Source organism: Heterodontus francisci, chromosome 19 (genome assembly GCF_036365525.1).
Source record: "Heterodontus francisci isolate sHetFra1 chromosome 19, sHetFra1.hap1, whole genome shotgun sequence".
Classification (NCBI taxonomy): Eukaryota; Metazoa; Chordata; class Chondrichthyes; order Heterodontiformes; family Heterodontidae; genus Heterodontus; species Heterodontus francisci.
The window spans coordinates 88302258-88326034 of record NC_090389.1 but is presented as its reverse complement, the minus strand read 5'-3'; the positions used below and the strand labels follow the sequence as shown (position 1 = coordinate 88326034).

The 23777-nt window shown below is 41.9% G+C and overlaps 1 protein-coding gene across 1 annotated transcript in view; it reads right to left on the bottom strand.

Moving 5' to 3' along the window:
* LOC137380352 (uncharacterized) overlaps nucleotides 1-23777 on the bottom strand; it is a 142305-nt gene that overhangs the window by 39417 nt on the left and 79111 nt on the right. The window contains exons 7-8 of the mRNA XM_068052280.1: nucleotides 8733-8809; nucleotides 2004-2023 (exon numbers count right to left, since the gene is read on the bottom strand). Coding sequence (XP_067908381.1) covers nucleotides 2004-2023; nucleotides 8733-8809 — 97 coding nt within the window. The remainder of the gene's footprint in view (nucleotides 1-2003; nucleotides 2024-8732; nucleotides 8810-23777) is intronic.

Here is a 23777-nt window from a genome sequence, read left to right as displayed (position 1 = left end):
GCTGCACTCAGAGGGTCAGTACTGAGGGAGTGCTGCACTGTCAGAGGGTCAGTACTGAGGGAGTGTTGCACTGTCAGAGGGTCAGTACTGAGGGAGTGTTGCACTGTCAGAGGGTCAGTACTGAGGGAGTGCTGCACTGTTAGAGGGTCAGTACTGAGGGAGTGCGGCACTGTCAGAGGGTCAGTACTGAGGGAGTGCTGCACTCAGAGGGTCAGTAGGGAGTGCCGCACTGTCAGAGGGTCAGTACTGAGGGAGTGCTGCACTGTCAGTGGGTCAGTACTGAGGGAATGCCGCACTGTCAGAGGGTCAGTACTGAGGGAGTGCTGCACTGTCAGTGGGTCAGTACTGAGGGAATGCCGCACTGTCAGAGGGTCAGTACTGAGGGAGTGCCGCACTGTCAGAGGGTCAGTACTCAGGGAGTGCCGCACTGTCAGAGGGTCAGTACTGAGGGAGTGCCGCACTGTCAGAGGGTCAGTACTGAGGGCCCATTGCACTGTTAGAGGTGCCAACTTTCAGATGAGATATTCAACTTAGGCCTCATCTGCCCTATGAGGTTGGTGTAAACGATCCCACAGCCACTGTTCTCCCCACTGTCCCGGCCAATATTTATCCCTCAACCAACATCACTAAAATAAAATGTATCTGGTCATTATCATATTGCTGTTCCTGGGATCTTGCTGCCCGCAAATTAACTTCCACATTTCATATATTACATCAGTAACTGCATTTTAAAATTGTTCTTATTTGGCTGAAAAGCATGTTGGGACATCCTGGGATAAAACGCAAGGTGAAATGTGCCACACGTCAGTGTGATCAGCTCTGAGACTCTGCGGACTAGAGGCAGACGTCAGTCTGTGTTGTGTATACTCTGTGCAGCTGCTTTATTCTGCTGCCAGCAGTTTGTTTAATGTGTCTCCAGGCCTGATCAGATAGCGACCTCTTGCTCCTCTCAAGCAACTCAGTGCACCCGAGTGCGACACAGCCCAGGGCCACTATACACTGGAGGGCACTGCCACCTCCTGTGCAGGATCAGCAACTGAGCACAAGAGGAAAAGGAGGAGAACTGACTGTGAGAAGAGATCCCAAACTACACGCAGCTTAAAAAAAGTGCAATTTCCACCTCTCCACTCATGACTCCTGCAGGGATTTGAATGCCATAGCAATGACACCTTACTGTGTGTATGTGTTTGTTGGCAAGCTATTTGACTGCAGTAGGATATTAAAGGATATGGGGAGTGAACAAGGGAGTAAAATCAGATCAGGTTTTTAGTGCAGGAAATTGGAAGACTTTGATGGGCTGAATGGAGCATTCTGTGATTCTACAAGTGGCCTACAGGCACTCACTGATGTGGCGAGATACTGGGAGGTGGGTCTGTAACCAGAGAACCTCACAAAATATCACAAGAGAGAAAATCAAAACAGAAAAAAAGCACAGAGGCCACTTTCAACAACACGGATCCTAATTTCAACCAAAAATATGAAAAATAAAATTACTGAGTCACCTCTAACTGCCTCCTGGTGAACTGGAGTCTCTATTCTGAATCTGTGGATCAGAGCGGAACTCTCTCTCCAGAGAACTGAGCCTATAGTTTAGGCTGACACTCCAGTGCAGTACTGAAGGAGTGCTACACTGTCAGAGGTGTCATCTTTCAGATGAGGTGTTAAACTGTCTGCTCCTCTCAGGTGGGTGCAAAAGATCCCACGGCCGCTATTTTGAAGAGCATGGGAGTTCTCCTCGGTGTCCTGACCAATATTTATCCCTCGACCAACTTCAGTCAATGAGATTATCTGGTCATTATCTTATTGCTGTTTGTGGGAGCTTGCTGTGCGCAAACTGCGCTTCCTACATTACAACAGTGACTACACACTTCAAAAAGTATCGCATTGGCTGTGCAGCGTTTTGGCATGTCCTGACGTTGTGAGAGGCACTATAGAAATGCAAAATCAATCTTTTTCCACCTGGCTCATACTCCACCTCTCGATATTTTTTTACAAACACTCACCTCTGTCGTCTTCTCCGTTCCTGTGGAAAAAAAAGGAATGTTTACAAAGAGGACACAAAATGCATCAGGTGCTTAAAACTATCAATTGTGCAAACAGCCTTTTATACTCATCGAGATAAGGATGTCAGTGCCGGGGAATGGAGAACAATCACCCGAGATTCCCATCAAACACTCCCAGGACAGGTACAGTGCGGGGTTAGATACAGAGTAAAGCTCCCAAAAAGAAAAAAAACAACAACAAAAAACGGGGTTGGCTGCTTCCTGATTGGGACTCCAGACTGCATCAACGAGGTGCAGCTGACAGTGCTGCAGTCAATTGCTGGAGAGGGAGTGCTGAGGAGAGAACTGCAAAAACTTTGAACAACTTTTGCTGCAGAGGAAGAAAGACTTTGGAAGAAGCCTGTATTTCGAGGTGGGTGTCGAGCACCAGACTCTTATTTCATTTGGACTGTTGTGGGAGGTGGAAGAGGCCAGAAGAACAAGGGGTGGGATCTATACAATTCTGCAGGGAGCTGTGCAGTTGCAGGGAAGCTCCCTCCCCACCCCAATTGCCCAGCCTCAGTCAGCTGAAGCTGCCTGGCTAATAGACGGAAGGGGATAAATAGTGCCTGGGCAGCTTCAGCTGACCCAGGTGAAGACGCCTCCCCCAACCAGAAGACCGGAAGACCAAGTGTGCTGGCAGAGACTGTTTCAAGTGTGCTGTGTGCACCACCTCCAGAAAAGAAAGTCATCCCTTACAGCCTGTCTTTCCCTCTCCTCTATTCCCTCAGCCTCTCCCCTAACCTGTTGTTTGTTTGTTTTGTGCATCTTAAAGTTATTTACAAGCCTACAATTTGGGGTGGGTTTAGCTCTTAGACCCATGGCAAGTCCTTCATCACAGGTGGCGGGGCCCTCTACTATCTATGCAGCTGCAGCATCTGTGGCTGCCCACGTGGTCCCGTCACCCTTTAAATTAATAACATCCAGCCATGTGGTGAAGAGCTATCCCCACCCCAACATGTCCACTGAGGCCTGCGTGAAGGCAATGGCTGAGGTTGTCGGCCCCTCGGCCATTGTTGCGGCCTCAAAGATGTACGGGAAGACTGTGTTTTTTCTAAAGACCGAGCGGCCCGTGTCCATGGCCCTGAGTAAGGGGCTCAATGTGGGGGGGGGACCTTCCTGCCTGTGGATCCTCTGCGCAGCGGATAATATCGTCCAATGTTCCGCCCTTCATTCCCAGTGAGCTCCTCCTCCCCCACCTGCACCATCTGGGGGAGGTGAGGTCGGGGATCACCCCAGTCCCGCTTGGTCTTCGGGAAAACAGCCTCCGGCATGTCTACTCCTTCCACCGCCAGCTATTTATGCAGCTGGCGTGGGAGGAGGTCTCGGAGGGCCAATTTAATGTGGATTTCCAGGGGACAGCCTACCGTGTCTTTTGGACCTCGGACGGGGCGCGGTGCCACGTCTGCAAGGGGGTGGTGCATGTTCGTAAGAACTGCCCCAACCTCCCGGCCGCCAGCTCCACCTCGGCGGCCCAGAGTGGTTCCACAACACCTCCTCCCACTCCCCCCACACATCCAACAGACACCGCTCAGTCGGTTCTGGAGGCTGTGGTTTTCACAGCCTCCGGCGGGGAGGGGAGCGTCCGTTTGAGTGGAAGGAAGACGCGGAGGAAAAAGAAACATTACAAGGCGCGTCCCCTGGACACTTTGACACAACCCGAGCCTGAGCTCAGCCCAAAGCCCGTTCCCACAGAATCCACCTGTCCCAAGGCTGGGCTCAGGCCCAGGATGACTAAAAAAAAAGGAGGGTGCGGAGGCGGAGGCCTCTGATGACATGGAGGTCTCTGAGCCTCCACGACCTAGTGGGAAAAAGAGAAGGCACCCCTCCACAGAGGTAACAAGGGGCCCTGAGGTGCAGGGTCCATCTGTTGGAGGGGAGCTGTCTCCTGTTTAGGGTCCTCAGGTTCCCCCGACCACCACCACCAACATCAAGGCTGCAAAGTCTGGGCAGGAGCTCCCTATTCCTCAGGATGGAGGGGAGGGGGAGACACCTGTACATGTGGCCCCTCCGGGAGAAGCCCTGCTTGTGGTGGGTGAGCCTGGGGACGCCGCCCATTCTGCCACTGCTAATGGGTCGGGTGCCCTGAATGAAGGAGAGGGCGAGGCCCCAGAGGGTCGGCCCTCCCAGCCGGAGTCCACCACCAACCGCCTCGTGACGGAGGCGGGACCAGCTGGCACGGCCGGGACGTCCGCCCCACAGTGTGTGATGGATGTGTCAGCCACTGGCGGTGACGACCTGTAGGAGGATGGGGATTTGGTGTGGGGCACGGAGGATGACTTTGATTCCATCACCAGTCAGCTGGTGGAGTCCCTCGTGCCTCCCAGAGTCTCCTCTCAACCCCACGGCGGAACTCCGGAATTTCCTCGTGGCTTGCAGGGGTTGCCACAATAAAGTTCAGCTGGCCCTCGGCCGTTAGTCGAATCTGGCACTGATCATACAGTCCGTCCGTGCCGCCCTGAAGAAAGCGGGAAAGCGCGCGGGCGTGAAACTGGTTGAGAGGCGCCGTTTTATTGTGTTCCTCAATGGGTTGCTGGGGGAGTGGAAGGCCAGGTGCACTTCCACTCCCTCCTCACAGTGAGGTGTTGGTGACGGGTTTTAAGTACCTTTGACATGAAGATAACCATAGCCAGCCTCAACATCAACGGCAGCAGGGGGTCTCACCGCAGATTTCACAATCTCTCAGTCCTCAGGGAAGGGAGATACGCGGTGAGCTTTCTGCAGGAAACCCACACCGTTCTGGGAGACAAAGCCACCTGGCTCCTGGAGTGGCAGGGTGGGGTCTACATGAGTCACCTCACCCCTATTTCTAGTGGGGTGGCTTTCTTGCTGGCCCCAACTTTTCAGCCGGAGATCTTGGGGGTCAAGGAGTTAGTGCCGGGCCGCTTGCTCCACCTCGCCGTTCGCCTGGGTAGCGTGCCACTCCACTTTGTGAACGTGTACGCGCCCAGGCCCGGCGCGTTGCAAGCGCGCTTCTTTGAAGAAGTGTCCGCTCTCTTGAGCTCCATCGGTAGCGGCGAGTGCATCATCCTCGGGGGGGATTTTAACTGCACCCTCGAGGTGGGGGATCGCTCCGGTCCCCAGCGCGGCCAAGTGTCGGTGGAGAAGTTGAGGGGACTGATCAGCTCCCTCAACTTGGTGGACGTCTGGCGGAATCTCCATCCTGACTCCAGCGCCTTCACGTGGAGGTCTGGAGGAGGAGGGTCCCGAATCGACCGCCTCTACATTTCGCAGGCGTACGCCTCCCGCGTTTCGGCGGCCTCCATGCGGCTGGTGCCGTGCTCGGACCACCGCCTGGTGTGGGCGGAGTTCACTCCGTTCCGCACGCGGGCGGGGTCCGCGTACTGGCACTTTAACAACCGGCTGCTGGAAGACGAGCGATTCCGGGACTCGTTCTGTCGATTCTGGGCCGACTGGAGAAGGAAGCAGGGGGGCTTCCCCTCCTTGAGGCTATGGTGGGATGTGGGCAAGACTCACATCCGCGTCTTCTGTCAGGAGTACGTGAAGGGGTCAACCAAGAGGCGGGAAGCCGAGATTGGGCGCCTAGAGAGGGAGGTGCTCGACTTGGAGTCCCACCTCGGTCATGCCGTCGTGGACCCAGCCCCGTGGCAGGTGTACAAAGAGAAGTAGGGGGCGCTGAGGGACCTGCAGCTCATCGCGTCCCGAGGCGCGTACGTGAGGTCGCGGATCCAGATCCTGGAAGATTTGGACCGCGCCTCACCCTTCTACTACTCGCTGGAAAAATGGCAGGGGGTCCGGAAGCAGCTCATCGAGCTGCTGGCCGACGACGGATCCTCCATCACGGATCCGGAGGGAATGGGCCTCCTGGTCCGTACTTATTACAGTGCGTTGTTCTCTCCAGATCCGTCCAGCGAGTACGCGCGCAGAGTTTTGTGGGAGGACCTGCCGCAGGTCAGCCCGGAGGGCGCCGAAGGATTGGAGGCTCCGCTCACGTTGGCGGAGCTGACTGGCGCCCTCCACCAGCTCTCGAGGGGCAAATTCACAGGGCTGGATGGGTTGACCGTGGAGTTCCTCAGGGCGTTCTGGGACGTCCTGGGGGACGATTACGCGCGGGTCCTGGGGGAAAGCCTGGCGACTGGGAAGATGCCCCTCTCGTGGCGCAGGGCGGTCATCGTCCTGCTGCCGAAGAGGGGCGATCTCCGCCTGCTTAAAAACTGGCGTCCGGTCTCCCTCCTCAGCACGGATTATAAGATCTTTGCCCGGGCTATGTCTACTCGCCTGGGCTCCGTGCTGGCCCACATGATCCACCCCAAACAGTCCTACACGGTCCCGGGCCGGTCCATCCAGGAAAACATACACCTGGTCCGGGACCTGATCCATCTTTTCCAGAGGCCTGGTCAGTCGGTCGCCTTTCTCTCCCTCGATCAGGAGAAGGCGTTCAACAGGGTGGATCACGAATACCTTTTCGGGACTCTGCGCGCTTTCGGACTCGGGCCGCATTTTGTGGCCCGGGTCCGACTTTTATACGCTGCCGCAGAGTGTCTGGTCAAAGTTAACGGGTCCTTGACGGCGCCCCTTTGCTTTGGGAGAGGAGTGCGTCGGGGATGCCCCATGTTCGGCCAATTGTATACCATCTGCGTGGAGCCCTTCCTGTGCTTGCTTCGCAGGAGGTTGACGGGATTGGCTCTGCGCGAGCCGGCCATGCGGGTCGTCCTCTCGGCTTACGCCGACAATGTGCTCCTCGCGGTCACAGATCCCGTTGACTTGCAGAGGATGCTCGACTGCCAGCAGACCTTTTCTGCCGCATCCTCCGCGAGGATCAATTGGGAGAAATGTTCCGGACTCCTGGTGGGTCAGTGACGGGTGGACTCCCTGCCGGAGGAGATGACACCTTTTGCGTGGAGCACCACGCACCTCCTCTATCTGGGAGTTCACCTTAGCCCCGCTGAGGAAGCCTGGCCCGCAAACTGGCAGAAGTTGGAGGCGAAAGTCACCGCTCGGCTGGGGCGCTGGACAGGACTGACCGAGCGCTTTCCTACAGGGGCCAAGTGCTGGTCATAAACCAACTGGTGGCCTCCATGCTGTGGTACCGGTTGGTCACTTTGGCCCCGCCCCCTGCATTTGCCACCAAGATCCAGAAGAAACTCATCGATTTCATCTGGGGCAGGAGGAAACACTGGGTCTCTGCTGCGGTCCTGAGTCTCCCGATTGAGGAGGGCGGTCAGTCGCTGGTGTGCATCCGCACCCAGGCTGCGACTCTCCGCCTTCGGACCCTGCAGAGATACCTGTACATCGAGCTTCCTCCCAGATGGTGTGCACTGGCGACGTATTTTTTCCGCCAGTGTCACTGCCTTCAAGACGACACACAGCTCCCGGTGGAGTCCGTTAACCGCGCCTCTCTGGGGGAGTTGCCTGTCTTTAACCGGGATCTATTCGGAGTCTGGAACATGGTCGCCTCCAGTCAGGGCGATCCCCGCCGGCCGGAACTGCTCATCGGACCCAGGCCCCGAAAGCCTCCTCGGGAGCCGGTCCCGTACAACCCGAGCCGCCTCTCGGAAATGCCCTCCGTGCCATTCCAATCGGCGCGGAGGGGTTTCCTGTACGGGCTGCTCCTGCACACTCTCCACTTCCTCGCCCTCGTCAGCCGGCCGGACACGCCCTGGCGGTCCGCGTTGCCATCTGGCGGCGTGGGGAAACCCCGATGGAGGTCTCTCTACGCGGGAGTCTTCCCCCTTTACATCGGGGACCTGGGGTGGAGGGTGTTGCACAGAGCAGTCCCGTGAAATAGGCTTTTAAGTAGGTTCACGGACTCCCAGGCCGCCTGTACTTTCTGCGGCCTGGACGAGTCCGTGTTCCACGTTTACACGGAGTGTGCGAGGTTGCAGCCCCTCTTTGAGTATCTGAAGGGGCTGCTCCTCAAATTCTGGCTGCACTTCAGTCCCACGCTCCTGATCTTTGGGTACCCGGTGCGGAGGGGCTTGGGCCGGGAGGAGGATCTCCTCTCACAGGTTCAGGTTGCGGGCCGTCGGAGGGTCCGTCCTCCCCGATTGCCTGCCCCTTTTCCACGGTTACTTCGCGCCCGGGTGTCCCTGGAGAAGGAGCATGCGGTGTCCACTGGTACGCTTGAGGCCTTCCGCGACCGGTGGGCACCGCAGGGACTGGAGTGCATCGTTGACGCCGAGAATGGCATTTTAATTTGAGTTTTGTTTATTTCTGGTTTTAATAAAGTTATTTTAAAACTGTAAATATGTATATAAAGGGGGCCTGAGGAATAAAGGCCACCTTAAAAAAAAAACGGGGGTTAGATGCAGAGTAAAGCTCCCTCGACACTGTCCCCATCAAACACTCCCAGGCCAGGTACAGCACGGGGGTTAGATACAGAGTAAAGCTCCCTCTACACTGTCCACATCAAACACTCCCAGGACAGGTACAGCACGGGGTTAGATATTCCAGCCCATCCTTGTGAGAAGCTTGGACCTAGTCTGGAATTGATGAAGAATCTTTGAGAAGGGACATCACTGAGTTTGAGCTCGATGCGGAACCAAGATATTTATATTAAATGTATAAAAAAAGCAATAAATTTGCTGCTACTGCAGAACTGAGCAGAAAAAAAAACGGGGTTAGATACAGAGTAAAGCTCCCTCTACACTGTCCCATCCAAGTGCTTTATTAAATGCAAGTTTGTTCTCTTTCTCTGTTTCCCCCTTTCTCTCTTAGTGATTCCTGTACCTCAGTAAATGTCACTTCCTTGATTCTTATCGAATTAAGAGTTTCGTCATCCAACTGCAAACTTGAACTCTCCACATCTACTTGTACAGAGGGAAAAAGAACAAAATCTTGGTAAGCTTTGTGATGGAGGAGCATTGCAGAGCAGAGAACGGTCAGAGGAGCATTTGCAGGAGTTTTCCTATCGCAGCTTTGTTGTTGTGGGAAAACAGCGGGAGGAGGAGGCTGGGGTGAGTGATGGAGGGGAGAGTGTCACCTCAGCCTCTCTTGGGCACCTCCTATTACCTCCATATCACCTTTAAAAAAATATTCTGCTTTTCTCTATTTAGGACAAAAGTGAACAACTTCACACTTCCCTACATTATACTCCATTTGACATTTTGTTGCCCACTCACTTAACCTGTCTATATCTCTTTGCAGCCTCTCTACACACTCCCCGCAGCTTACCTTTCCACCGAGCTTTGTATCATCAGCAAACTTAGATACATTACTCTCTGTCTCTTCATCCAAGTCATTACTAGAGGGTGTAAATAGCTGAGGCACCCCACTATTCACTGCCTGCCAACTAGAAAATGCCCCATTTGTGTTCACTCTCTGCTTCCTCTCTGTTAACCAATCCTCCATCCGCGCTAATATATTACCCTCAACACTATGAGCCCTTATCTTGTCTATTAATATTTTATGTGGCACCTTATCAAATGCCTTTTGAAAATCCAGGTATACTACATCTACTGGTTCCCCTTTATCTACCCTACTAGTTACATCCTCAAAAAACTCTAATAAACTTGTTAAACAGGATCTCCCTTTAGTAAAACCATGCTGACTTGTTCTAATCATACTATACTTTTCTAGGTGCAATGTTAAGACGACTTTAATAATAGTTTCCAGCATCTTCCCAATGACTGATGTTAGGCTAACTGGCCTGTAGTTCCCTGTTTTCTCTCTATGGTAGATGCAAAAGATTGCAAGGCACTATTTTGGCTTGGGTGGAGCGTAAACACCGGCATGGATGAGTTCGGCCGAATGGCCCATTTCTGTGATGTAGTTTCTATTTATTCCTATGTAATGACACTCAGCCACTGACACAACCCATTGATTGTTCACAATTCCACTCAAACTCGACTTTCTCCAGAGATGTCTTTATGCCTTCCTGTACTGGTCACACTTGGGTCTGCAATGCTCCAAGACTTTAAAGAAATTAAAGATTAATCTCCCAGACATTATTATGAGCAAAAACGCAGGAAATAAAACTTATAAAGCTCCCTCTACACTGTCCCATCAAAAACTCCCAGGACAGGTAGAGCACGGGGTTAGATCGGGGACCTGGGGTGGAGGGTGCTGCACAGAGCAGTCCCGTGAAATAGGCTTTTAAGTAGGTTCACGGACTCCCAGGCCGCCTGTACTTTCTGTGGCCTGGACGAGTCCGTGTTCCATGTTTACACGGAGTGTGCGAGGTTGCAGCCCCTCTTTGAGTATCTGAAGGGGCTGCTCCTCAAATTCTGGCTGCACTTCAGTCCCACGCTCCTGATCTTTGGGCACCCGGTGTGGAGGGGCTTGGGCCAGGAGGAGGATCTCCTCGTCGGTCTGCTCCTGGGCCTGGCCAAGGTGGCAATTCACAGGTCCAGGTTGCGGGCCGTCGGGGGTTCCGTCCTCCCCGATTGCCTGCCCCTCTTCCGCGGTTACGTTCGCGCCCGGGTGTCCCTGGAGAAGGAGCAGGCGGTGTCCGCCGGTACGCTTGAGGCCTTCCGCGACCGGTGGGCACCACAGGGACTGGAGTGCATTGTCGATGACGAAAATGGCATTTTAATTTGAGCTTTTGTTTATTTCTGTTTTTAATAAAGTTATTTTAAAAATATAAGTGTGTATATAAAGGGGGCCTGAGGAACAAAGGCCACCTTGGAAAAAAAGAAAAAAAAAAACGGGATTAGATATGGAGTAAAGCTCCCTCTACACTGTCCCCATCAAACACTCCCAGGACAGGAAAAAAAAAAGAAAAAAAAATTGGATTAGATACAGAAAAAAAAAGAAAAAAAAAAAACGGGGTTAGATACAGAGTAAAGCAAAAAACAAAAAACGGGGTTAGATACAGAGTAAAGCAAAAAACAAAAAACGGGGTTAGATACAGAGTAAAGCAAAAAAAAATAAATCGGGGTTAGATACAGAGTAAAGCAAAAAAAAACCAGGGTTAGATACAGAGTAAAGCAAAAAAAAAATAAAACGGGGTTAGATACAGAGTAAAGCAAAAAAAAAAACAGGATTAGATACAGAGTAAAGCAAAAAAAAAATAAAACGGGGTTAGATACAGAGTAAAGCAAAAAAAAATAAATCGGGGTTAGATACAGAGTAAAGCAAAAAAAAAAACAGGATTAGATACAGAGTAAAGCAAAAAAAAAATAAAACGGGGTTAGATACAGAGTAAAGCAAAAAAAAAAACAGGATTAGACACAGAGTAAAGCAAAAAAAAAATAAAACGGGGTTAGATACAGAGTAAAGCAAAAAAAAAACAGGGTTAGATACAGAGTAAAGCAAAAAAAAAATAAAACGGGGTTAGATACAGAGTAAAGCAAAAAAAAATAAATCGGGGTGAGATACAGAGTAAAGCAAAAAAAAACCAGGGTTAGATACAGAGTAAAGCAAAAAAAAAATAAAACGGGGTTAGATACAGAGTAAAGCAAAAAACAAAAAACGGGGTTAGATACAGAGTAAAGCAAAAAACAAAAAACGGGGTTAGATACAGAGTAAAGCAAAAAAAAATAAATCGGGGTTAGATACAGAGTAAAGCAAAAAAAAACCAGGGTTAGATACAGAGTAAAGCAAAAAAAAAATAAAACGGGGTTAGATACAGAGTAAAGCAAAAAAAAAAATAAAACGGGGTTAGATACAGAGTAAAGCAAAAAAAAAATAAAACGGGGTTAGATACAGAGTAAAGCAAAAAAAATAAAACAGGATTAGATACAGAGTAAAGCAAAAAAAATAAAACGGGGTTAGATACAGAGTAAAGCAAAAAAAAAATAAAACGGGGTTAGATGCAGAGTAAAGCAAAAAAAATAAAACGGGGTTAGATGCAGAGTAAAGCAAAAATAAAATAAAATGGGGTTAGATACAGAGTAAAGCAAAAAAAAATAAAACGGGGTTAGATACAGAGTAAAGCAAAAAAAAAACGGGGTTGGATACAGAGTAAAGCAAAAAAAAAAAATAAAACGGGGTTAGATACAGAGTAAAGCAAAAAAAATAAAACGGGGTTAGATACAGAGTAAAGCAAAAAAATAAAACGGGGTTAGATACAGAGTAAAGCAAAAAAAAAAGGGGTTAGATACAGAGTAAAGCAAAAAAGAAAACGGGGTTAGATACAGAGTAAAGCAAAAAAGAAAACGGGGTTAGATACAGAGTAAAGCAAAAAAATAAAACGGGTTAGATACAGAGTAAAGCAAAAAAAAACGGGGTTAGATACAGAGTAAAGCAAAAAAAAACAGGGTTAGATACAGAGTAAAGCAAAAACGGGGTTAGATACAGAGTAAAGCAAAAAAGAAAACGGGGTTAGATACAGAGTAAAGCAAAAAAAAACAGGGTTAGATACAGAGTAAAGCAAAAACGGGGTTCGATACAGAGTAAGGCAAAAAAGAAAACGGGGTTAGATACAGAGTAAAGCAAAAAAAAATAAATCGGGGTTAGATACAGAGTAAAGCAAAAAAAAAAACGGGTCAGATACAGAGTAAAGCAAAAAAAAACGGGGTTAGATACAGAGTAAAGCAACAAAAAAAAACGGGGTTAGATACAGAGTAAAGCAAAAAAAAAAGCGGTTAGATACAGAGTAAAGCAAAAAAAAAACGGGGTTCGATACAGAGTAAAGCAAAAAAAAAAACGGGTTAGATACAGAGTAAAGCAAAAAAAAATAAATCGGGGTTAGATACAGAGTAAAGCAAAAAAAAAAAAAACGGGTTAGATACAGAGTAAAGCAAAAAAAAATAAATCGGGGTTAGATACAGAGTAAAGCAAAAAAAAAAACGGGTTAGATACAGAGTAATGCAAAAAAAAAAATGGGGTTAGATACAGAGTAAAGCAACAAAAAAAAACGGGGTGAGATACAGAGGAAAGCAAAAAAAAAGGGGTTAGATACAGAGTAAAGCAAAAAATAAAAACGGGGTTCGATACAGAGTAAAGCAAAAAAAAAACGGGTTAGATACAGAGTAAAGCAAAAAAAAAACGGGGTTAGATACAGAGTAAAGAAAAAAACAAAAAACGGGGTTAGATACAGAGTAAAGGAAAAAAAACAGGGTTAGATACAGAGTAAAGCAAAAACGGGGTTAGATACAGAGTAAAGCAAAAAAGAAAACGGGGTTAGATACAGAGTAAAGCAAAAAAAAACAGGGTTAGATACAGAGTAAAGCAAAAAAAAAACGGGGTTAGATACAGAGTAAAGCAAAAAAGACATAAAATGGGGTTAGACACAGAGTAAAGCAAAAAACAAAAAACGGGGTTAGATACAGAGTAAAGCAAAAAAAAAATAAGCTGAGGTTAGATACAGAGTAAAGCAAAAAAGAAAACGGGGTTAGATACAGAGTAAAGCAAAAAAAAAACAGGGTTAGATACAGAGTAAAGCAAAAAAAAAACGGGGTTAGATACAGAGTAAAGCAAAAAAAAAAATCGGGGTTGGATACAGAGTAAAGCAAAAAAGACATAAAACGGGGTTAGACACAGAGTAAAGCAAAAAACAAAAAACGGGGTTAGATACAGAGTAAAGCAAAAAAAAAATAAGCTGAGGTTAGATACAGAGTAAAGCAAAAAAAAAAACAGGATTAGATACAGAGTAAAGCAAAAAAAAAATAAAACGGGGTTAGATACAGAGTAAAGCAAAAAAAAACGGGTTAGATACAGAGTAAAGCAAAAAAAAAACGGGGTTAGATACAGAGTAAAGCAAAAAAGAAAACGGGGTTACAGAGTAAAGCAAAAAAAAATAAATCGGGGTTAGATACAGAGTAAAGCAAAAAAAAAAAACGGGTTAGATACAGAGTAAAGCAAAAAAAAAAACGGGGTTAGATACAGAGTAAAGCAAAAAAAAAACGGGTTAGATACAGAGTAAAGCAAAAAAAAAAACGGGGTTAGATACAGAGTAAAGCAACAAAAAAAAACGGGGTTAGATACAGAGTAAAGCAAAAAAAAAGGGGTTAGATACAAAGTAAAGCAAAAAAAAAAACGGGGTTCGATACAGAGTAAAGCAAAAAAAAAAACGGGTTAGATACAGAGTAAAGCAAAAATAAAAAGGGGTTAGATACAGAGTAAAGCAAATAAAAAAAACGGGGTTAGATACAGAGTAAAGAAAAAAACAAAAAACGGGGTTAGATACAGAGTAAAGGAAAAAAAACAGGGTTAGATACAGAGTAAAGCAAAAACGAGGTTAGATACAGAGGAAAGCAAAAAAGAAAACGGGGTTAGATACAGAGTAAAGCAAAAAAAAACAGGGTTAGATACAGAGTAAAGCAAAAAAAAAACGGGGTTAGATACAGAGTAAAGCAAAAAAAAATAAATCGGGGTTAGATACAGAGTAAAGCAAAAAAGACATAAAACGGGGTTAGACACAGAGTAAAGCAAAAAACAAAAAACGGGGTTAGATACAGAATAAAGCAAAAAAAAAATAACCTGAGGTTAGATACAGAGTAATGCAAAAAAAAAACAGGATTAGATACAGAGTAAAGCAAAAAAAAAATAAAACGGGGTTAGATACAGAGTAAAGCCAAAAAAAACGGGTTAGATACAGAGTAAAGCAAAATAAATCGGGGTTAGATACAGAGTAAAGCAAAAAAAACCGGGTTAGATACAGAGTAAAGCAAAAAAGAAAACGGGGTTAGATACAGAGTGAAGCAAAAAAAACGGGGTTCGATACAGAGTAAAGCAAAAAAAATAAAAACGGAGTTAGATACAGAGTAAAGCAAAAAAACAATAAAACGGGGTTAGATACAGAGTAAAGCAAAAAAAAAATAAAACGGGGTTAGATACAGAGTAAAGCAAAAAAAAATAAAACGGGGTTAGATACAGAGTAAAGCAAAAACGAAAACGGGGTTAGATACAGAGTAAAGCAAAAAAAACAGGGTTAGATACAGAGTAAAGCAAAAAAAAACGGGGTTAGATACAGAGTAAAGCAACAAAAATAAAACGGGTTCGATACAGAGTAAAGCAAAAAAAAAACGGGTTAGATACAGAGTAAAGCAAAAATAAAAAGGGGTTAGATACAGAGTAAAGCAAAAAAAAAAACGGGGTTAGATACAGAGTAAAGAAAAAAACAAAAAACTGGGTTAGATACAGAGTAAAGGAAAAAAAACAGGGTTAGATACAGAGTAAAGCAAAAACGGGGTTAGATACAGAGTAAAGCAAAAAAGAAAACGGGGTTAGATACAGAGTAAAGCAAAAAAAAACAGGGTTAGATACAGAGTAAAGCAAAAAAAAAAACGGGGTTAGATACAGAGTAAAGCAAAAAAGACATAAAATGGGGTTAGACACAGAGTAAAGCAAAAAACAAAAAACGGGGTTAGATACAGAGTAAAGCAAAAAAAAAAATAAGCTGAGGTTAGATACAGAGTAAAGCAAAAAAAAAAACAGGATTAGATACAGAGTAAAGCAAAAAAAAACAGGGTTAGATACAGAGTAAAGCAAAAACGGGGTTAGATACAGAGTAAAGCAAAAAAAAAATAAAACGGGGTTAGATACAGAGTAAAGCAAAAAAAAATAAAACGGGGTTAGATACAGAGTAAAGCAAAAACGAAAACGGGGTTAGATACAGAGTAAAGCAAAAAAAAACAGGGTTAGATACAGAGTAAAGCAAAAAAAAAAACGGGGTTAGATACAGAGTAAAGCAAAAAAAAAAAATCGGGTTTAGATACAGAGTAAAGCAAAAAAGACATAAAACGGGGTTAGACACAGAGTAAAGCAAAAAACAAAAAACGGGGTTAGATACAGAGTAAAGCAAAAAAAAAATAAGCTGAGGTTAGATACAGAGTAAAGCAAAAAAAAAACAGGATTAGATACAGAGTAAAGCAAAAAAAAAATAAAACGGGGTTAGATACAGAGTAAAGCAAAAAAAAACGGGTTAGATACAGAGTAAAGCAAAAAAAAAACGGGGTTAGATACAGAGTAAAGCAAAAAAGAAAACGGGGTTAGATACAGAGTAAAGCAAAAAAAAATAAATCGGGTTTAGATACAGAGTAAAGCAAAAAAAAAAAACGGGTTAGATACAGAGTAAAGCAAAAAAAAAACGGGGTTAGATACAGAGTAAAGCAACAAAAAAAAACGGGGTTAGATACAGAGTAAAGCAAAAAAAAAGGGGTTAGATACAAAGTAAAGCAAAAAAAAAAACGGGGTTCGATACAGAGTAAAGCAAAAAAAAAAACGGGTTAGATACAGAGTAAAGCAAAAATAAAAAGGGGTTAGATACAGAGTAAAGCAAAAAAAAAAACGGGGTTAGATACAGAGTAAAGAAAAAAACAAAAAACGGGGTTAGATACAGAGTAAAGGAAAAAAAACAGGGTTAGATACAGAGTAAAGCAAAAACGAGGTTAGATACAGAGTAAAGCAAAAAAGAAAACGGGGTTAGATACAGAGTAAAGCAAAAAAAATAAATCGGGGTTAGATACAGAGTAAAGCAAAAAAAAAAAACGGGTTAGATACAGAGTAAAGCAACAAAAAAAAACGGGGTGAGATACAGAGGAAAGCAAAAAAAAAGGGGTTAGATACAGAGTAAAGCAAAAAATAAAAACGGGGTTCGATACAGAGTATAGCAAAAAAAAAACGGGTTAGATACAGAGTAAAGCAAAAATAAAAAGGGGTTAGATACAGAGTAAAGCAAAAAAAAAAAAGGGGTTAGATACAGAGTAAAGAAAAAAACAAAAAACGGGGTTAGATACAGAGTAAAGGAAAAAAAACAGGGTTAGATACAGAGTAAAGCAAAAACGGGGTTAGATACAGAGTAAAGCAAAAAAGAAAACGGGATTAGATACAGAGTAAAGCAAAAAAAAACAGGGTTAGATACAGAGTAAAGCAAAAAAAAAACGGGGTTAGATACAGAGTAAAGCAAAAAAGACATAAAATGGGGTTAGACACAGAGTAAAGCAAAAAACAAAAAACGGGGTTAGATACAGAGTAAAGCAAAAAAAAAATAAGCTGAGGTTAGATACAGAGTAAAGCAAAAAAAAAACAGGATTAGATACAGAGTAAAGCAAAAAAAAACAGGGTTAGATACAGAGTAAAGCAAAAACGGGGTTAGATACAGAGTAAAGCAAAAAAAAAATAAAACGGGGTTAGATACAGAGTAAAGCAAAAAAAAATAAAACGGGGTTAGATACAGAGTAAAGCAAAAACGAAAACGGGGTTAGATACAGAGTAAAGCAAAAAAAAACAGGGTTAGATACAGAGTAAAGCAAAAAAAAAACGGGGTTAGATGCAGAGTAAAGCAAAAAAAAAAAATCGGGGTTAGATACAGAGTAAAGAAAAAAAGACATAAAACGGGGTTAGACACAGAGTAAAGCAAAAAACAAAAAACGGGGTTAGATACAGAGTAAAGCAAAAAAAAAATAAGCTGAGGTTAGATACAGAGTAAAGCAAAAAAAAAACAGGATTAGATACAGAGTAAAGCAAAAAAAAAATAAAACGGGGTTAGATACAGAGTAAAGCAAAAAAAAACGGGTTAGATACAGAGTAAAGCAAAAAAAAAACGGGGTTAGATACAGAGTAAAACAAAAAAGAAAACGGGGTTAGATACAGAGTAAAGCAAAAAAAAATAAATCGGGGTTAGATACAGAGTAAAGCAAAAAAAAAAAACGGGTTAGATACAGAGTAAAGCAAAAAAAAAACGGGGTTAGATACAGAGTAAAGCAACAAAAAAAAACGGGGTTAGATACAGAGGAAAGCAAAAAAAAAGGGGTTAGATACAAAGTAAAGCAAAAAAAAAAACGGGGTTCGATACAGAGTAAAGCAAAAAAAAAAACGGGTTAGATACAGAGTAAAGCAAAAATAAAAAGGGGTTAGATACAGAGTAAAGCAAAAAAAAACGGGGTTAGATACAGAGTAAAGAAAAAAACAAAAAACGGGGTTAGATACAGAGTAAAGGAAAAAAAACAGTGTTAGATACAGAGTAAAGCAAAAACGAGGTTAGATACAGAGTAAAGCAAAAAAGAAAACGGGGTTAGATACAGAGTAAAGCAAAAAAAAACAGGGTTAGATACAGAGTAAAGCAAAAAAAAACAGGGTTAGATACAGAGTAAAGCAAAAAAAACCGGGTTAGATACAGAGTAAAGCAAAAAAGAAAACGGGGTTAGATACAGAGTGAAGCAAAAAAAACGGGGTTCGATACAGAGTAAAGCAAAAAAAATAAAAACGGAGTTAGATACAGAGTAAAGCAAAAAAACAATAAAACGGGGTTAGATACAGAGTAAAGCAAAAAAAAAATAAAACGGGGTTAGATACAGAGTAAAGCAAAAAAAAATAAAACGGGGTTAGATACAGAGTAAAGCAAAAACGAAAACGGGGTTAGATACAGAGTAAAGCAAAAAAAACAGGGTTAGATACAGAGTAAAGCAAAAAAAAAACGGGGTTAGATACAGAGTAAAGCAAAAAAAAATAAATCGGGGTTAGATACAGAGTAAAGCAAAAAAGACATAAAACGGGGTTAGACACTGAGTAAAGCAAAAAACAAAAAACGGGGTTAGATACAGAGTAAAGCAAAAAAAAAATAAGCTGAGGTTAGATACAGAGTAAAGCAAAAAAAAAAACAGGATTAGATACAGAGTAAAGCAAAAAAAAAATAAAACGGGGTTAGATACAGAGTAAAGCAAAAAAAAACGGGTTAGATACAGAGTAAAGCAAAATAAATCGGGGTTAGATACAGAGTAAAGCAAAAAAAAACGGGGTTAGATACAGAGTAAAGCAAAAAAGAAAACGGGGTTAGATACAGAGTGAAGCAAAAAAAACGGGGTTAGATACAGAGTAAAGCAAAAAAACAATAAAACGGGGTTAGATACAGAGTAAAGCAAAAAAAAACGGGGTTAGATAAAGAGTAAAGCAAAAAAAAAATAAAACGGGGTTAGATACAGAGTAAAGCCAAAAAAAAATAAAACGGGGTTAGATACAGAGTAAAGCAAAAAAAAAAATAAAACGGGGTTAGATACAGAGTAAAGCAAAAAAAAATAAAACGGGGTTAGATACAGAGTAAAGCAAAAAAAAATAAAACGAGGTTAGATACAGAGTAAAGCAAAAAAAAAATAAAACGGGGTTAGATACAGAGTAAAGCAAAAAAAAAAAAACGGGGTTAGATACAGAGCAAAGCAAAAAAAAACAGGATTAGATACAGAGTAAAGCAAAAAAAAAATAAAACGGGGTTAGATACAGAGTAAAGCAAAAAAAACGGGGTTAGATACAGAGTAAAGCAAAAAAAAACGGGGTTAGATACAGAGTAAAGCAAAAAAAACGGGGTTAGATACAGAGTAAAGCAAAGAAAAACGGGGTTAGATACAGAGTAAAGCAAATAAAAAACAGGATTAGATACAGAGTAAAGCAAAAAACAAAAAACGGGGTTAAATACAGAGTAAAGCAAAAAAAAATAAAACGGGGTTAGATACAGAGTAAAGCAAAAAAAAAACGGGGTTAGATACAAGCAAAGCAAAAAAAAAATAAAACGGGTTAGATACAGAGTAAAGCAAAAAAAAACGGGGTTAGATACAGAGTAAAGCAAAAAAAAACGGGGTTAGATACAGAGTAAAACAAAAAAAAACGGGGTTAGATACAGAGTAAAGCAAAAAAAAACGGGGTTAGATACAGAGTAAAGCAAAGAAAAATGGGGTTAGATACAGAGTAAAGCAAAAAAAACAGGATTAGATACAGAGTAAAGCAAAAAAAAATAAAACGGGGCTAGATACAGAGTAAAGCAAAAAAAAATAAAACGGGGTTAGATACAGAGTAAAGCAAAAAAAACGGGGTTAGATACAGAGTAAAGCAAAAAAAAACGGGGTTAGATACAGAGTAAAGCAAAAAAAAACGGGGTTAGATACAGAGTAAAGCAAATAAAAAACAGGATTAGATACAGAGTAAAGCAAATAACAAAAAACGGGGTTAGATACAGAGTAAAGCAAAAAAAAAACGGGGTTAGATACAGAGTAAAGCAAAAAAAAAAAATCGGGGTTAGATACAGAGTAAAGCAAAAAAGACATAAAACGGGGTTAGACACAGAGTAAAGCAAAAAACAAAAAACGGGGTTAGATACAGAGTAAAGCAAAAAAAAAATAAGCTGAGGTTAGATACAGAGTAAAGCAAAAAAAAAACAGGATTAGATACAGAGTAAAGCAAAAAAAAAATAAAACGGGGTTAGATACAGAGTAAAGCAAAAAAAAACGGGTTAGATACAGAGTAAAGCAAAAAAAAAACGGGGTTAGATACAGAGTAAAGCAAAAAAGAAAACGGGGTTAGATACAGAGTAAAGCAAAAAAAAATAAATCGGGGTTAGATACAGAGTAAAGCAAAAAAAAAAAACGGGTTAGATACAGAGTAAAGCAAAAAAAAAACGGGGTTAGATACAGAGTAAAGCAACAAAAAAAAACGGGGTTAGATACAGAGTAAAGCAAAAAAAAAGGGGTTAGATACAAAGTAAAGCAAAAAAAAAAACGGGGTTCGATACAGAGTAAAGCAAAAAAAAAAACGGGTTAGATACAGAGTAAAGCAAAAATAAAAAGGGGTTAGATACAGAGTAAAGCAAAAAAAAACGGGGTTAGATACAGAGTAAAGAAAAAAACAAAAAACGGGGTTAGATACAGAGTAAAGGAAAAAAAACAGGGTTAGATACAGAGTAAAGCAAAAACGAGGTTAGATACAGAGTAAAGCAAAAAAGAAAACGGGGTTAGATACAGAGTAAAGCAAAAAAAAACAGGGTTAGATACAGAGTAAAGCAAAAAAAAACAGGGTTAGATACAGAGTAAAGCAAAAAAAAATAAATCGGGGTTAGATACAGAGTAAAGCAAAAAAGACATAAAACGGGGTTAGACACAGAGTAAAGCAAAAAACAAAAAACGGGGTTAGATACAGAGTAAAGCAAAAAAAAATAAGCTGAGGTTAGATACAGAGTAATGCAAAAAAAAAACAGGATTATACACAGAGTAAAGCAAAAAAAAAATAAAACGGGGTTAGATACAGAGTAAAGCCAAAAAAAACGGGTTAGATACAGAGTAAAGCAAAATAAATCGGGGTTAGATACAGAGTAAAGCAAAAAAAACCGGGTTAGATACAGAGTAAAGCAAAAAAGAAAACGGGGTTAGATACAGAGTGAAGCAAAAAAAACGGGGTTAGATACAGAGTAAAGCAAAGAAAAATGGGGTTAGATACAGAGTAAAGCAAAAAAAAAACGGGGTTAGATACAGAGTAAAGCAAAAAAAAATAAATCGGGGTTAGATACAGAGTAAAGCAAAAAAGACATAAAACGGGGTTAGACACTGAGTAAAGCAAAAAACAAAAAACGGGGTTAGATACAGAGTAAAGCAAAAAAAAAATAAGCTGAGGTTAGATACAGAGTAAAGCAAAAAAAAAAACAGGATTAGATACAGAGTAAAGCAAAAAAAAAATAAAACGGGGTTAGATACAGAGTAAAGCAAAAAAAAACGGGTTAGATACAGAGTAAAGCAAAATAAATCGGGGTTAGATACAGAGTAAAGCAAAAAAAAACGGGGTTAGATACAGAGTAAAGCAAAAAAGAAAACGGGGTTAGATACAGAGTGAAGCAAAAAAAACGGGGTTAGATACAGAGTAAAGCAAAAAAACAATAAAACGGGGTTAGATACAGAGTAAAGCAAAAAAAAACGGGGTTAGATAAAGAGTAAAGCAAAAAAAAAATAAAACGGGGTTAGATACAGAGTAAAGCCAAAAAAAAATAAAACGGGGTTAGATACAGAGTAAAGCAAAAAAAAAAATAAAACGGGGTTAGATACAGAGTAAAGCAAAAAAAAATAAAACGGGGTTAGATACAGAGTAAAGCAAAAAAAAATAAAACGAGGTTAGATACAGAGTAAAGCAAAAAAAAAATAAAACGGGGTTAGATACAGAGTAAAGCAAAAAAAAAAAAACGGGGTTAGATACAGAGCAAAGCAAAAAAAAACAGGATTAGATACAGAGTAAAGCAAAAAAAAAATAAAACGGGGTTAGATACAGAGTAAAGCAAAAAAAACGGGGTTAGATACAGAGTAAAGCAAAAAAAAACGGGGTTAGATACAGAGTAAAGCAAAAAAAACGGGGTTAGATACAGAGTAAAGCAAAGAAAAACGGGGTTAGATACAGAGTAAAGCAAATAAAAAACAGGATTAGATACAGAGTAAAGCAAAAAACAAAAAACGGGGTTAAATACAGAGTAAAGCAAAAAAAAATAAAACGGGGTTAGATACAGAGTAAAGCAAAAAAAAAACGGGGTTAGATACAAGCAAAGCAAAAAAAAAATAAAACGGGTTAGATACAGAGTAAAGCAAAAAAAAACGGGGTTAGATACAGAGTAAAGCAAAAAAAAACGGGGTTAGATACAGAGTAAAACAAAAAAAAACGGGGTTAGATACAGAGTAAAGCAAAAAAAAACGGGGTTAGATACAGAGTAAAGCAAAGAAAAATGGGGTTAGATACAGAGTAAAGCAAAAAAAACAGGATTAGATACAGAGTAAAGCAAAAAAAAATAAAACGGGGCTAGATACAGAGTAAAGCAAAAAAAAATAAAACGGGGTTAGATACAGAGTAAAGCAAAAAAAACGGGGTTAGATACAGAGTAAAGCAAAAAAAAACGGGGTTAGATACAGAGTAAAGCAAAAAAAAACGGGGTTAGATACAGAGTAAAGCAAAAAAAACGGGGTTAGATACAGAGTAAAGCAAAGAAAAACGGGGTTAGATACAGAGTAAAGCAAATAAAAAACAGGATTAGATACAGAGTAAAGCAAATAACAAAAAACGGGGTTAGATACAGAGTAAAGCAAAAAAAAAACGGGGTTAGATACAGAGTAAAGCAAAAAAAAAAAATCGGGGTTAGATACAGAGTAAAGCAAAAAAGACATAAAACGGGGTTAGACACAGAGTAAAGCAAAAAACAAAAAACGGGGTTAGATACAGAGTAAAGCAAAAAAAAAATAAGCTGAGGTTAGATACAGAGTAAAGCAAAAAAAAAACAGGATTAGATACAGAGTAAAGCAAAAAAAAAATAAAACGGGGTTAGATACAGAGTAAAGCAAAAAAAAACGGGTTAGATACAGAGTAAAGCAAAAAAAAAACGGGGTTAGATACAGAGTAAAGCAAAAAAGAAAACGGGGTTAGATACAGAGTAAAGCAAAAAAAAATAAATCGGGGTTAGATACAGAGTAAAGCAAAAAAAAAAAACGGGTTAGATACAGAGTAAAGCAAAAAAAAACGGGGTTAGATACAGAGTAAAGCAACAAAAAAAAACGGGGTTAGATACAGAGTAAAGCAAAAAAAAAGGGGTTAGATACAAAGTAAAGCAAAAAAAAAAACGGGGTTCGATACAGAGTAAAGCAAAAAAAAAAACGGGTTAGATACAGAGTAAAGCAAAAATAAAAAGGGGTTAGATACAGAGTAAAGCAAAAAAAAACGGGGTTAGATACAGAGTAAAGAAAAAAACAAAAAACGGGGTTAGATACAGAGTAAAGGAAAAAAAACAGGGTTAGATACAGAGTAAAGCAAAAACGAGGTTAGATACAGAGTAAAGCAAAAAAGAAAACGGGGTTAGATACAGAGTAAAGCAAAAAAAAACAGGGTTAGATACAGAGTAAAGCAAAAAAAAACAGGGTTAGATACAGAGTAAAGCAAAAAAAAATAAATCGGGGTTAGATACAGAGTAAAGCAAAAAAGACATAAAACGGGGTTAGACACAGAGTAAAGCAAAAAACAAAAAACGGGGTTAGATACAGAGTAAAGCAAAAAAAAAATAAGCTGAGGTTAGATACAGAGTAATGCAAAAAAAAAACAGGATTATACACAGAGTAAAGCAAAAAAAAAATAAAACGGGGTTAGATACAGAGTAAAGCCAAAAAA